The sequence below is a fragment of the Hemicordylus capensis genome, chromosome 2 (assembly GCF_027244095.1).
Source record: "Hemicordylus capensis ecotype Gifberg chromosome 2, rHemCap1.1.pri, whole genome shotgun sequence".
Lineage (NCBI taxonomy): Eukaryota > Metazoa > Chordata > Lepidosauria > Squamata > Cordylidae > Hemicordylus > Hemicordylus capensis.
The window spans coordinates 192,885,197-192,900,246 of NC_069658.1; the positions used below are offsets into that span (position 1 = coordinate 192,885,197).

The 15,050-nt window shown below is 46.6% G+C and overlaps 1 protein-coding gene and 1 long non-coding RNA gene across 4 annotated transcripts in view; one reads left to right on the forward strand and one right to left on the reverse strand.

Moving 5' to 3' along the window:
• Positions 1 to 15,050, reverse strand: part of LOC128346370 (uncharacterized) — a 47,524-nt gene that overhangs the window by 22,192 nt on the left and 10,282 nt on the right. Inside the window, exon 2 of the long non-coding RNA XR_008316934.1 lies at positions 2,472 to 2,588. This is a non-coding gene — a long non-coding RNA (uncharacterized LOC128346370). The remainder of the gene's footprint in view (positions 1 to 2,471; positions 2,589 to 15,050) is intronic.
• The window catches only part of LOC128346369 (E3 ubiquitin-protein ligase TRIM58-like), a 32,050-nt gene continuing 22,242 nt past the window's right edge, over positions 5,243 to 15,050 (forward strand). For 2 of the 3 annotated variants that reach the window (XR_008316933.1, XM_053299597.1), the window contains exons 1-2: positions 5,243 to 7,234; positions 13,499 to 13,594. Coding sequence is in view for 2 of the 3 variants with exons in the window: in XM_053299597.1 (XP_053155572.1) it covers positions 6,632 to 7,234; positions 13,499 to 13,594 (699 nt within the window). In the remaining variant the exon portion in view is untranslated. The remainder of the gene's footprint in view (positions 7,235 to 13,498; positions 13,595 to 15,050) is intronic. The other variant, XM_053299598.1, reaches the window with a different exon arrangement.

Sequence of the window (15,050 nt, forward strand, 5' to 3'; positions counted from 1 at the left end):
ATTGGCTAACCTCCCCCCTCCCAAGGTACTAGTGAGAAAATGTGAGTTTGACATTTCAGAACTGTACACAGACACTTAAGCCCTATTCAGATGTTATCTAAAAAGATGGTGTGTTACATAATAGGGGTGTGTAATTGGACCCATCCTCAAATTGATTCAGGTTGAATTGGGGTTAATTTGAAAATTGTACCCCAAATTGAATTGCCTCAAAATAGAGGGCAATTGCCCCTTCATGGTCGAGGAGAATCACCCCCATTTTGACCTGAATCAATTTGGGTGACTCAAATGCCATTTTGAGACCCATTTTTCTTGAAAAACAGGCCTCAAAATGATGCCTTTCCTCCAGGAGAGCTGGTCTACCAATTGGGATTGACGGGTAGAGCAACCCTCAGCTCCAGACTGCATATCTGCCACCCTTGGAAGACTGGTCTACCTGGATAGACCAATTCTCGAAGGCAGGCAGATGTGCTTTTCCCTTGCCTTGGAGAATTGGCATTCCATGGTTCGAGAACTGGCAATCTGAGTGATTTGTCAAGACAGTCGGCCAAGTTGGCTGTTTTTGATGAAAATTCAAGTTTTTGTGATTCAATTCGAGCTTGAATCAAATTGCAAAAATTGATTCATGCACATCCCTATTACATAATTATAATTTTTTTAAAAAAAATTGAAAACAGGCCCAGAAGTCCCACTCTGTCCTTTCACTCACCCTCCTGCATGGTTATGGTAGCATTCATCTGAACAGAGAAATTCCTTAACTCTGATGATGGGCACTTCCATGATCAGCAGCCCGGATTGTCCCAAGCTACTGATCACAGAAGCATCCGCTACCATTTCTCTTTTCAGAGAACACCACTGTAACTGTGAGTAGCACAGTGAGGGAGGGTGAGTGATGGGCCAGACTTCTGGTCCTGCTTTCGATGATGTAATCATATACACCGGCTGTTGGATTATGTTTGAATAGGTCTCTAGTCAGGATGGATAAGTGCCACAATGATTTTTGGTCCTTGGGTCAGAACTACATGGTCCATCTATCCCTCATGATTCTTGTTGAGATCCTCTGTGTAGTCACTACACTGGGTTTACACCTTCACAGTATCCCTAATCAGGAGGATCAACAGTTCCTCTCAGCACTCCAGTTCTACTTCTTGTGTGCCATGTGCTGTTGAAACGCTGTTACTGCTCAGCTTCTTTCCAACTGCTGGCAGTACTGCTCTGCAGAATTAGCTCTTTTCTTGGAAAGATTCACTCTCAGAGGGAGAGAACTCTTACATTTTCTGAAAAACACTGTGTTCTGCAGAGCAAAAAATATAACTTATGAACATTAAAAAGTTAATGAAATGTGGCTGCTGTTCTCCTATGCAAATAGGAAGTGTTGTGAGGGGAAAGCACCAGGTGAGACATAAATGCCATATTCCCACCTGAAGGTAATGTGCTGCAGGTTTTATCCTCCCAGTCCTGGTTCATTCATGAAAAACTTTCAACTGAAACGGAGGGTGGGGTGGGGTTATTTCTTCAATCATTCTGATGTGTTTGAAAGTACAGTGTGAGCTGGGTGAGCCCTGCCCACTTCCCAGGCATAGAACTGGGGAAGGAGGGGGTGGATCATCTCTGACCTTGCATTGTGTATCAAAGGTTTTCTCGGCACTTCAAAAGCCATAGATGAACACCCTGAGCTTGGAGCCAGAGAGGGAACTGGGATCATCCCTGACTTTTGTGTTGCACTTCAGAGGTGTTCTGAGTACAGCATGATCTCGGAGACAGAGTCGATGGCTCGTAGCCAGCCTAAATTTGTGGTTGCAGGGACAAGGTGATCTTCTGTTGGGCTTTGGAGGTGCTCTAATTTGCACTGTGATGTACATGAGGCCTGCCCTCCTGAGTTTGGAGTGGGGAGGAGCCAAGGCTGTCTTTAGAGAGCCCTGGTGGGATGTGGGGCCTGGGGCAAATCAGCCAGTGTGGGTTCCCTTCCAGTTAATTCTAATGGGGGTTAAAAGAGTGGGGCCCAGGGCAGTCGCTCTACTTGCCATGCCCTCAGGACAGCCCCAGGAGGAGCACTTCTAATGCTACCTCAGGGTAGCATCAGAGATTTCATCAGTTAAGGGGAGGGAAGGGTCATGGTGCCAACTACAAATTGTGGCCAGGTACAAAAGCCAGTCAAAATTGTGGACCTCTGTTGTGGCATGTATAGTTCTACCCTTTGCCATGGGGTTAGAAATTATGGGAGAGCTAAGGACGAAGATCTCCATAGCAACCAGCAAAGTATTGGCATTCCACACTAAAAGAGTAAGAGGGACTTCTTGGAATTCCCTCCCTTTGTCAACACTTCCACTTATATGGAAAAACTGCTGCTATAGCACAACATTGAGCTCCATTCTCTTAGGAACATCATGGAAATGGTGTCCTCTCTTCATTAGGGGGTCACTCAGTTTTCCAGAGCATAACAGCAGGTTACATTCTGAGTAACAAGGACTTACTTGGAAAAGGAAGAAGGTGAGTGTTGGCTGAGAAAACATCTCTCCACGGATGTTCAGTGATAGACGAGGTTCTGGAAATGGATGAATTCATTGACTCATGGAAGCCTGTCATCTTTGCTTTTCGTACAAAGAAAAAAAAAGTCTCACATGAACTCATTTCGAAAAACAAGAAATAGCACTCAGCTGTTTTTCAAAGACGAGTCCCACTCCAACTGGTGTAAGGGTTTTTGTGATAAATTGGGCAGCTATGGCCTCTCACCACAATATTTACTTTCATTAGGATATGATACTGCCAAAGAGACTGTCAAATCATGCATTGTGGATATGGAAAAACAATCTGATTTAAGTCTTGTTACCCTCCATAGTATTTCATGTGGCTTCTCAAACTACCCTCAGACAGCTGCATTCCTTACAAATTGTGTGGTTCAATGCCTTGCCTTCTGCTGTTCTTCAATAAAAGGGAGACTAGAAGTGGGAGCATTGTAAGAGATTCTCCTCAGGGGATGGAGCCGCTCTGGGAAGAGCAGAAGTTCCCTCCCTGGCTTCTCCAAGATAGGGCTGAGAGAGGTTCCTGCCTGCAACCTTGAAGAAGCTGCTGCCAGTCTGTGAAGATAATACTGAGCTAGATAGACCAATGTATATGACTCAGTATATGGCAGCTTCCTATGTTCTGGAAGGCAGATTCGAGAGAATACCTCTCAAGAACTGGCTATGTCCGTGTGGTTCAGGCAATATTGAATCTATCACACTTGTTCTTTTATATTGTTTATATTATAGAGATACTCACACTGTTATGATTGAACCACGTCTAAAGAATATGCCAGGCAGATCAAATGAGTACTATGTTTCCTTCTGGCAATTCAGTATGCACCAATCGCAGCTGGGGTGGCAAGATTTTGTACTGCAGCATGTAAGCTGAGACGGGAGTTAGTGACTAATTTGTAATTGAGATTTCCGCATGTATATGTTATGATGCTCTACTACCCAACCCTGTATTTGATTTTGATTTTTAATTGCTAGTCACTGTAATAGGGTTCATTCATTGTTTTGCAAAGAAGGAATTTGTCCAAACAGTTTACAAATTATTAAGACTTTAAAAACAATTTTCTTGCTAGCAATCAATCTTTGCTCAGTGAGAACTCAAGAAGAAAGGAACTCAATCAGACTTCCTGTTTCCCAAAAGTGGCTAACTTGATGCCTCCATGAAGCCCAAGGCATAAAGGCAACGTGAGTTGTGCATGTTTGTGTTTTGCTGTGGTAAGGTTATAATCCGATAACAGGCTTAGTTGTCAGCAGCTCTGTTGCAGAAGTCCCTAGCAGAACTGATAATATGAATAGAAACCTAGGAAGCTGCCATGTACTGAGTCAGACCACAAGTCCATCTAGCTCAGTATTGTCTACACAGACTGGCAGCGGCTTCTCCAAGGTTGCAGGCAGGAATCAATCTCAGCCCTATCTTGGAAATGCCAGGGAGGGAACTTGGAATCTTCTGCTCTTCCCAGAGCGGCTCCATCCCCTGAGGGGAATACCTTACAGTGCTCACAGATCAGGTCTCCCATTCATATGCAACCAGGGTGGACCCTGCTTAGCTAAGGGGACAAGTTATGCTTACTACCACAAGACCAGCTCTTATCTCTGCAGGTTGTGACCTAGCAGTCCTAGAGATAATGCAAATCTTAAATACCCCAACAACTGTATAGTGCAAATGGTAGTGTTCTTTCATTAGGTACCTCACTGTCATCTGGACATTGGCAGTGAAGCTAGCTGTGCCAGAGAACATACTGAAGTATGGAAAGCCATTGATCATGCTTTTGGTTTTGGCAAGGAGTGTGTAGCCTTCCTTTTAAAGGGTTGTCCATGAAAATGTTGCCTTGTTCCTTCCCATGAGGCCTTTATGTAGTCTAATTATGTGACCCTGAAAGCCCCCCATTTCAGTCTCAATAGGATTGGAAATTTGAAGACATCTGAAGAGTATTTCAGGGTTTCTGAGAATAAAGAAGAATTGAGCTTGGAGGATGCATATCTTTTGAAGCCCAGTTCTGCTGCAAAGTGGAAACCCTCTTTTGCATCCAAAAGCATTAGTTATTATTATACTTTTATTTCTAGTTTTCAGAGACAATAGTCGTCCAAAGGGGTTCATAGGGAAAAAAAATTCAGTACCGTGCTGGTGCCAGGCACGGTACATACATGAAAGTAAGGCCCTGCCACGCAGGCTTACAAATAAAGACACAACACAAGAGGAGTGGAAGGGAAAGGTAAATGAGGGAAGCCACAACCTAAGTGGTGAATTGTTAACAGGCCTTGATATCGATTGAGGGCCAGGAGGCTTTACACACAGGGCTTTTACTTTGAATCTCCTCCGGAATGGAGTGGGCCAGTTCACATATTAGCTGCATTTACCCTCAGGGGCGTAGCTAGCCTGCCAGCGGCCCGTGTGTAGCCGCGGTGGGCGCCCCGATAGCCCCGCCCCCTGCGTCTGACGTCAGATGCAGGGGATAGCCATGCCCCCATGTCTGACGTCAGATGCAGGGGGCATGGCCTGGCTCCCGAACGGAGCCTTGAGGAGTCAGCTTAGTTGTAACTCGGGAGTCAGCTCAGTTGTAACTGCTGAAGGGGCCGCGCGGCCCCTTCAGGAGCTAGTTAGGCTGGCACTGAGTTTGCAGCACGCAGCCAGGAGCAACTCTTCCCTGCCCTTGCAGGGAAGAGCTGCTCCTGGCTGGCACTGCAAACGCAGCACCAGCCTTAGTTTAGTTCCCAAAGGGGCCGCGCAGCCCCCACTCGGGATCTAAACTACCGCCCCCGTGTCTGACGTCAGTACAGTGTCTGACGTCAGCTCTCACGGCTCCTGATTGGTCACCGGCCTGGGTTCTTTGAACCCGTTGGCCCAGTGGTGGCTCTGCCCCTGTTTACCCTGAAGTAGATGTGGGCTATCAGGGACAAGTACAGACAGGACTCTGTTTCCCTCTGAATCGAGGCTGCACACTCTGGCTTAGCCCAAGTTAGGTCCAGCTTTAAAAACTCTATTTCCAGCGGCTTTTGGGGGGAAAAACCGAGGCTTTTTTATGCCTCAAAGTGTCTCTGTGATGTGTGGAGGGGCTTCTTTCCAAACTCGCACTTGAAATCCACCCAGGTGTCAGCAAAGGAGATTTGCAAGTGCAAGCACTGGGGGCGGAGAGAGGGGTTGTGGCAGACTGATGCAATTCTGTGGAGGGAGGGAGTCCTTTCAGCTCATATTTCTGTCAGGTTACCTTCTTCGAGCCAGGCTGCTGACATAATACACACACAGATATCCCTTCGGGTGGAGGCTATTCCTCACAAACCCGTCTCAGCAGAGAAAGCTCTCTCTAGCCCCTGCAGGGGTGCTGTGCTGAGGTCACAAACTGGGAGCAAGTGAGACATTGGCCACGGTTTCCCACAGAAGGCACCCTCAGCTCTGCTGAATCACAGAAGCATTTCTGGATTCTGGTGTGGATCCAGCTGTGGTACACATGTCCCTGTCTGCAGAACTCTGCCCTTTGCTGCCAAAGATCTTCCCCAGTGATATGAGGGAAACAAGCATGTACAACCTTTGTTAGGGATAATTTGGGGAGGAGACAGAGGTGGTTCTAATTCTCCAGTATTTTTCTGCAAAGGTAGGGGTTTCTATCCTGGGTAGAGACCCACAGCAACCCCGCAGAAGCATCTCCATTTTAGCCTGCAGAATAATTCTCACTGAGGGGGAAACCAATATTATGCACCTTTTGCGGGTGTGAAGGCTACTCAAAAGTGGCAGGAAGGATGTGGGTGTGTTTCTTACCAATTGCCAGTGGTGTGGGCTATGGAGAAGAACTCCCTTTCCTGAGTTGGGAAACTAGCTCCAAATCATTAACTGCCTGGGAAAATATACCAGTATAAATACTGAGGGAAATCTGGTAACATTTTACAAATATGCCTGCAGCTAATAATGGTGTTGGATGGGCAGTACCATACAAACTCCAAGAGATGGCTCAGAAAGCAAGCTCCAGTTGCTTTTCCTCAACGTAAACTTGTTTGTCTTGTTTGAGATCCTCTAAGGTGATGACCTCGTCTATTGGCTCCATTCCCAGTTCTCTCTCTCCTCCCTTCTGAGTCTCTTTCCTTGCAAAAGAAGCCTGCCTCTGTGCATTCTCTATGGGTCTGGAATGGAAACTACCAGCAACAGAAGTCCGTGGAGGGGTTCCAAGGAGGAAATCATCACCCAGAGCTCCCTCCCTATTATGGCCACTCCCACCACGGGAGAATGTGCTGGCATCGCTTCGGAACGAAGAGTGTTGTCCATCCTGTTGCAAGAGCTGAAAGAGCCTGAAGCGGACATGGCTTTCTCAAGGGATGACCCTGTGGAGAGGCTTCAGGATGAGGTGTCGTGCTCCATCTGCCTGGAGTACCTCAGGGGCCCAGTGACCATTGACTGTGGCCACAACTTCTGCCACTCCTGCATCTCCGACTATTGTGAGCGAGGAGCTGGTTCTGTGACTGGTGTGGCTCTCTGCCCACAGTGCCGGGCTGGTTTTATGCTAAGCAGCTCACGTCCCAACAAACAACTGGCCAACATTGTGGAGGGCATTGAGCGTCTGGCTCTGCAGCCCAGCAGAGGCCCCAGTGAGGCCTTGTGTGAGAGGCACGGCAAGAAGTTGCGCCTTTTCTGCCAAGACGATGGGGAACCGATTTGCCTGGTGTGCGACAAGTCACGAGAGCATCGTTCACACATAGTCCTGCCCATTGAGGAGGCAGCTCAGGACTACAAGGTAAAGAAGAGTCTGAGTTTAGATTCAAATCCAAGGGCCATGCTGAACAAGATAATTGCAGTCACACTTGTTCATGTGTCTACCTTGATTTTTGTATATAGCAGAGTATGCCTAATTGTGAACAGCAAAAAGGAAGCTGATCCTTTCCTATTCTCTGCACCATATTTCTTCATGGTCCCTGATTCCAGGCTTTCTCCTTCCAGAATGACCCATTTTCTGATATTGAGGCTAAGCTGGGGGCGGGGGTGGGGGGGACTTAGGCAATGGACTAGGCATGCAGGGGTGGAGGGAGGTCTTGCTTAATTAATTAAAATATTTTATATCCTGCTTTTTAATATAATTGCACTCTGCAGCTCTCCTCAGCCATGTACTTCTGTTCATGTTAATATTAGAGCCGCCCGCTCCCTGCTTTCTGGTGAATGAGACAGACAAGTAAACAACGAACGTGGCTGCTATTGCCATATAGTGATTAACCCATAAGGAGGTATGAAACCTCCCTAAAGAAAATTTGCTGATCTCATCCTTTGGCTTTCCTTGAAATTCCTCAAATATATATTGCCTGAGGAGGAATCTCCAGATATGCTTTAGGCAAAATGTGTTGGCAACCTGGGCATGTGTGGATAGCCCCAAGAAATTTCACTAAATAAAGACTGTTTAAAAAGGAGAAATGTTTTCACTTGAGCAGGGTTCTCTATGGCCTCTCACTGATTCACTTAACAAAAAAATGATCCCAAAAGGCATCAGATGCTCTCAGGCTGCTCACTGAACCAATCAGTGCCAACTCTTTTGGCTTTTCTTGAAATCCACGGCTGTTCAGAACTTCCAGATTTACTTTAGATTGCCATTTCGTTGTCACTTCTACTCTCATTTATTTTTTTATGCTATCCAAAAGGCCTCTTGCTTGGTTCTTTGAGACTAGGTCTAGTGTGAATACTACACAAAAGCCTCAGTAAATGTGAGAGATCCCATAACTGCTGTGTTTAGGTTTACAAAGGGGGAGCAGCCATTGCTTCTTTCCCCCAGTAGCCTTTGGTACAACCTGAGATTTCTTTTGTAACAAGCGTGGTCTAACTTAATTGAATGAATGTGTCACCTCTTCTCCATACTAAGGCTATTTCATACTGCAGACTTTTTAAAAAACAGTAACAGTTCTCTCTTTGAGTGTGCTTATGAAATTTTGAAGAAGCATTCTGATGAACTCAGAAACTTGCTCACTGCTCTTCAACATTTTTATTGGGCCTAAATTAAAGGTATATGCTGCTTTTAGTAAAGGAAAGATGCTTCTGTGGTTAAACATTTCCCCCCAGCAAGTCTACAAACAGGTCCTTTATTTAGTGGGATGCCACCATTGACTAGAGCATGTGTGTTTAGTTGTTGAGCAATTTCTGCTGAATCTTGTGGCCTGAAAAATGCTGGGTTTCAGCATTGCCCCCGCATTGCCAACATATATATTTCCATTGGCCCTGTTCTGGTTCCTTCCCAGAAGCCTGACATACAGAAACTGAAGAGGTGAAGTTTTCCTGGTAGACAAATAAAAGGGATGGGAAAATATGCCAATTGCTAGAGCATCTTCCTTATGAGGCAAGGCTACAATACCTGGGGCTTTTTAATTTAGAAGAAAAATTGACCGAGGGGGAGGCATGATAGAGGTCTATAAAATCATGCATGGTGTGGAGACAGTTGACAGAGAGAAATGTTTCTTCCTCTTGTGTGACACTAGAACCAGGGGTCATCCCATGAAACTGATTGCCAAGAAGTTTAGGATTGACAACATGTAGTACTCTTTCAAACAATGTATAATTAACCTCTGGAATTCCTTGCTACACAGCCTGTGGGAAGGATGTGGAGCTAACAGCCTGAATGGTTTTAAGAGGGGTTTAGATACATTCATGGAGGACAGGTCTATCAATGGTTACTAGTCTGAGGGGTATAGACCACCTCCAGCCTCAGAGGCAGGATGCCCCTCAATACCAGATGCAGAGGAGTAACAGCAGGAGAGGGGGCATGCCCTCAGCTCTAGGGATTTTGCACGGAACCTTGGAGCCGCGGTCTGGCACTGGTAGGGGTCTCCCTTTAAGGGTGTGGGGGGTTGCACTTACCCCTCCCACCGCTTTCTCCCCACCAGCACTCTGTTTCTGTGAAAAGTTTGGGGGGCGGCAGCATTCCTCCCTGCCGTCCCTGCCCCCGTCCTTGTCCAGAAATACCGGAAGTAATGAGTGCACGCAGCATGTGATGTGCACAGCAGGCCCGTGTGCGCGGTGGTGGGTGACTCCTCAGGAGTCACAAACTGGAACTGATCCAACCTAATCACATAAGAAGAGTCGCTGGACACCTCCATATCAGACACTGAAGTAATTGTGGAAATAGAGTTTAAGTCGGCCTGAATATGAGAGTTTCCCCCCACAAAGAATTCATCAAACACATCACAGTGGGTAATCAATGGTTCTAGATTTTGATTCAAGGGAGGAGGGGCACATACTAGCTCTCTCACAACCCTGAACAACTCCATTGGACGTGAACTTGCGGGTGCAATATGGGCAGAAAAGAATCGCTTCTTTGCTGCATGTATTGCCTGAGCATAGGTCTTCAAATGAGCTCTATTTTGCAATCTGTCAGACTCAAGCTGAGTCTTTCTCCACTTCCGCTCCAGTCGTCTACCTCGCCGCTTCAGCCCCCGTAGTTCTTCTGTATACCAAGGGGCCAGTGTTGAAGTGGGTCAGAGAGGACGCTTAGGAGCAATTGTGTCTACTGTCCTGGTGAGTTTGCTGTTCCAGTTCTCCACCAGGGCATCAACAGGATCACCGGAAGAGCCAACACTAAATCTCTCCAGGGCTTCTTGAAATCCTATTGGATCCAATAACCTTCTCCGGCAGACCATCCTAATAGGTCCCTCGCCCCTGCGAAGGTGGAAAGTGATTGTGAGTCCAACCTTAACCAGATGGTGGTCCGGCCATGATAATGGGGAAATCGCAGGACTCCCCACCCATGGAACACCACCCTGATCAGAGTAAAAGGCCAAATCAAGCAGTGTGTGTCGGTCCCAGGACCACTTGAGATAGGCCCATTGTTATCATGGCCACTATGAACTCCTGTCCTGAGCCGCCCCAGACAAATTGGTCCCAAAATGAACATTGGTACACCAACAGAAGTCCCAGTCTATCCCTGGTCGCCAAACTTAAGTACACATATTCTGGTGGGCCACTGTGCGAAACAGGATGCTAGACTAGATGGGCCTTGGGCCTGATCCAGCAGGGCTGTTCTTATGTTCTTATGATATGGTCCAACACTTTAACAGGGATCCTGGAAAGGGAAAGGTTATTCTTATAGCCGCTCCACCTCCCAACCTCCAGTCCCTCACCTGCTCCTCAACAGAGTATCCTGGAGGGAGAAGCCGGGACCATACTGGGCACCCAGCTTCCCCCAGCCAGGTCTCTGTAATACATACCAGGTCATTCAGAATCAAATCATGGATTCATTCAGAATCAAATCTTCATTCAGAATCAAATCATGGATGGTTTCTGATTTGTTCTGGACCGACTTGGCATTACAAAGGAGCAAAGTGAGGTTCCAAGGTTGGTTGGCACTGCTCCCCAAGGTTAAAGAGCTGGCAGGACAGCCAGAGGGGGAAACAGCTATTAAGTTTCCAAGTCCCCTTCCCCTGTAACGGCCTGCCGACCTACCAATGTTACTTCTTCTGTTCCCCACCACCACAAGAATTGCTGCCGCACAGTCAGTGGGCAGTGCCCCCTGTGTCCCCATCTCTAGGTAAGCTCATATACAGTCTAAAACAATCTCACCCAGGACTAATTAAAACACAAGCCCCACTATTAAATGCCCCCCCTACAAATACCTGGGCCAGGAGGCCTGACCCTCGGCCTTGCTGTCCCCCAAGGCGGGTTCCCCCCAAAAGATGAGCCCCTTTGGTGTCACACCTTCGGTGGCGACCCTGCCAGTGGCTGACCTGCCACTACAGGCAGCATCCCTTTATAGGCCCAGAAATGACCATCATGGGCAGTTGGAAAGCAGGGACTGCTGAGTCACTCCTGGGCCCCAATCCTGCAAAGCAGCCACTGCCAGAGGCCACAGTTCCACAGGTCAGGCAGGGGGCTGGCAGATGGTCTCACCCTCTCTCTCTTCTGCAGGCAGGCACTCAACAGCAGCAGCAACAGACAGCCAACACCAGTCTCTCACACTGGGTTTGCGTTTATCTCTATATAATGCCTGTCTAATCTTTCTTTGTACTAAGCAACACTCCACCTCCAAAACATCCATCTTAACAGGCATTGTTATTCCCTCATAATATTTGGTCATATGTACTGACCATGGCCTCTCTCTCTTCACATACTTTGTATCGGCAAAGTGTTCTTTAAATCTAGTGATTAACTTTCTTCCTGTTTCTCCAACATAAAACTCCCCACACTCTTTACAAGTTATTCTATACACTACTCCTATTAATCAACAACTCCCCTCCCCCATTTCACATACTGGGCAATCTGAGAGGCTATATATATAAAGTCAAACTCAGTGTTAATGGCAGGGAAGAGTTAAAGGAGACCATAAAGTATATTGGCTATTAAGGAGCATGTAATGTAGGAATACAGACACACAGCTGTATGACCTTGGTTCCCTTTGTCTCTTGTCTCCCCCCCACCTGCCCGCACCTGTTTACCTCATTTGTTTGATTGAAATTACTGCCAGAGTGTGTGTAATTAAAGCTGTGAGCATTATAAGCAGGTGATCCACAGAAGATAGAGGAACAACGCTGAGGCTGGCATTTGATGCTTAAACATTTGTTTGTTTTTAACATGCTTTTAACAATGTTTTTAATACAATTTTTTCAAGGTATTATCTGTTTTTGTGTAATGAATGTGAAGGTTTGAAAGGAGTGAAGTAAACTCCCTCACCCTGTCAGGAAGGAGACAGGGAACGACATACACTGACTCCTTCACTGACTCCCTCCACACAAAGCCAGTGTCCTGGTTTCTCTCCTTTCCTCCTGTGTCACTCTTTTCCCTTATTCTGGACAAGAGAGATGCAAAGATGAACCAGATGGCCAGCTCTTGAGCTTCTGCCTCATCTCTCCATTTGTGATTGTCAGACTCAGGGACATGGCTTGGGGCGTGCGCTTGCGTGCGCATGATGATAAAACCTAGGGGGTATAGGGAGCCTGTCACCTGGCCGCCAACAAGCTCCCTACAACCCTGTGAGAAGATTGATATATTGGATGATGGAAATAAATGGAACAGTTTGAGACTTTCTGGCATGCATACTATGGGGCAAGAAGGAAGGGAATCTGATCTTTAGCGGGAACTGGAGAGGAAGTTTTTTTAAAACTTTTTTTTAAAAACATTTTATATCCCACTCTTCCTCCAAGGAGCCCAGAGCGGTATATTTTTGCAGAGTGGTGTACTACATACTTAAGTTTCTCCTCATCACAACAACCCTGTGAAGTAGGTTAGGCTGAGAGAGAAGTGACTGGCCCAGAGTCACATCCAGCTAGTATCATGGCTGAATGGGGATTTGAACCCGGGTCTCCCCAGTCCTAGTCCAGCACTCTAGCCACTACACCACACTGGCTCCATAATTTGATCTTGCCTTCAGTTTTGACCTCTCAGATGAAGCTGATAAAAGTGATGGACAATCCTCGGGACCAGAAAAATCATCACTAATAGCTCCAGTGTCAGAGAACCCAAGAATTAGGAGAAGTTTGTGTGACTAAAAGACTTCAAGACTTTGTCACTGAATTTTAAAGGAATTCAGTTCTGATGGTTATAAAGGGAAGGGATGTGTTGTATTTTATCCGGTAATCTTTTATGTTTTGTTTAGAAATTTGTCTCAGTGAGGATCCTGCAGGCTGTAGAGATTGTAGGGGGTGGAGTCAGAAAGGAAAAGTGAGGAGAAGGAGAAAATTGAGTTTTTTTCTGAATAAACTCTTAGTTAAATCAACATAAGATTACTTTGTGAGGGAAACAGCTATAAAGAAGGCCCCTGATGGTCTCTTGCAGGGACCAAGGCCATCTCTTTTGACCTGAGCACAGAAGGAAGGCTTTGGGGTGGTCATTGCAAAGACTTCACTGAGACTTGGCTGACATACAGCTTCTGGGCCAGAGAGGCCTCTCCTGAGATGATGGTTTCATGAACACACTCGTTAGAGAAGACTCTGCCATGGAGAAAGTCTATGGGGTGGGCCATAGTCTACCACCCCTCCTTGTGCAGTGCAGTGAAACTATAGAAAATCACAATGGTGTGATGCTTTCTCCATAGATGAAACTTCAGGAAGCTGTAAATCTCCTGAGGAAGGTACTGGGGGAAGCGACAAAGCTGGAAGTTCAAGAGGAGGAAAAAACAGCCCAATGGAAGGTAAGTGCCAAATCAAAAAGAGTAGCATGGACTAGTGGCAGCTAGTCTCTACAGGGGTGCCCCTAAGTAATTTTGGAGCCTGGACTTAAAGGCCTTTGGAGCTCCCCCTGCCCCTGGCAAGTTAAGCAACATCCCCCTGCACACACGTGCAGAAACACACACCGTGACACACACACACTATTTTTTACATGTGGATTGTTGAGGGCACAAACAGCAAATGAACTCACAAGAATGTAAAGGTGTCAAACATGTATATTTATGCAAATATGCATTAGCAGAAACATTTCAAACATGCAATCCCACATATTCATTTCCCCACTCTCCTCTTCTGTCTCTAAAGCAGAGGCCATGCTTGGCCGCCTGGCACAGGTCACGCTTGGCTGCCACACCACCTGGGACAGACTAAAGAGGATCTGGGGGCCCCCAGGGGGTGTGGAGGCCCTGAATGTCCACCTGGAAGTCCAGGGGTAAGAGCGCCTATGAGTCTCTAGACTGGAATAAATTCTTTTAAAATAGGGGACATCTGACCATCTGAAACAAGGGATTAACTACTCTAAGGGTTTATATAAATGATCTCAAAAGGGTACTGGAAATCTAATCTGGGCAACTTCAGATTCCATGTATTCTCCTACAATAAATATGTCAACCATCCTGGCATATTTCATCTCTGCTCCCACCATACACACATTATGTGTTTGTTTTTCTTAAGCTTTCCCTGAAAGTGCCCATCACTTTCCAGTGGTGAGCAGGCAGGTGGGTGGGGGAGAGTTTCATTTCTAAGATATGGAATGAAAACCAATGAAACAGGAAGAAAACATGTTTTCATTAACATAACAATAGTCATTTTAGAATGATGCAACTGTCAAGATGAACATATGCAGCTGTTTCCTACTGAGTCAGACCCTTACTTTCTAGTTCACTATCGCCCACACCAGGGCTGAACAACTTTGGCACTCCAGCTGTTTTTGGACTACAATCCCCATCATCCCCAGCCACAGTGGCCAATAGGGATGATGGGATTTGTAGTTCAAAGTTATGCAGCCCTGGTCTACACTGACTGGCAATGGCTCTCCCAGAAATGCTGTGAATTGAATCTGAAGCTTTCGGCATACAAGGTATGTGCTCCACCACTGAGCTACAGCCCCTCCTCTCAAATGAAGTTGCCTTCTAGGCAGTCAGAGCCTTAGCTGACTATTGGCTACACTGACTTCCACAGACTCCCTGGCAGGGATCTTTCCTAGCCCCTTGGTTGAGGTTGAAGTGAAGGTGCCTCGGATTCAACTTGGGATCTCTGCATGCCACTCATGTGCTCTGCCACTGGACTCTGGCTCCTCCTATTGTTGTTTGTTGTTATTACAATTACCCAAGCCCGTACAGCATAAGGCCTGGGGGGGGGGGGCAGATCTGGCCCTCAGGGTCCTCTTGGCTGGTCCACAGGTAGGAATACCCTGCAGCA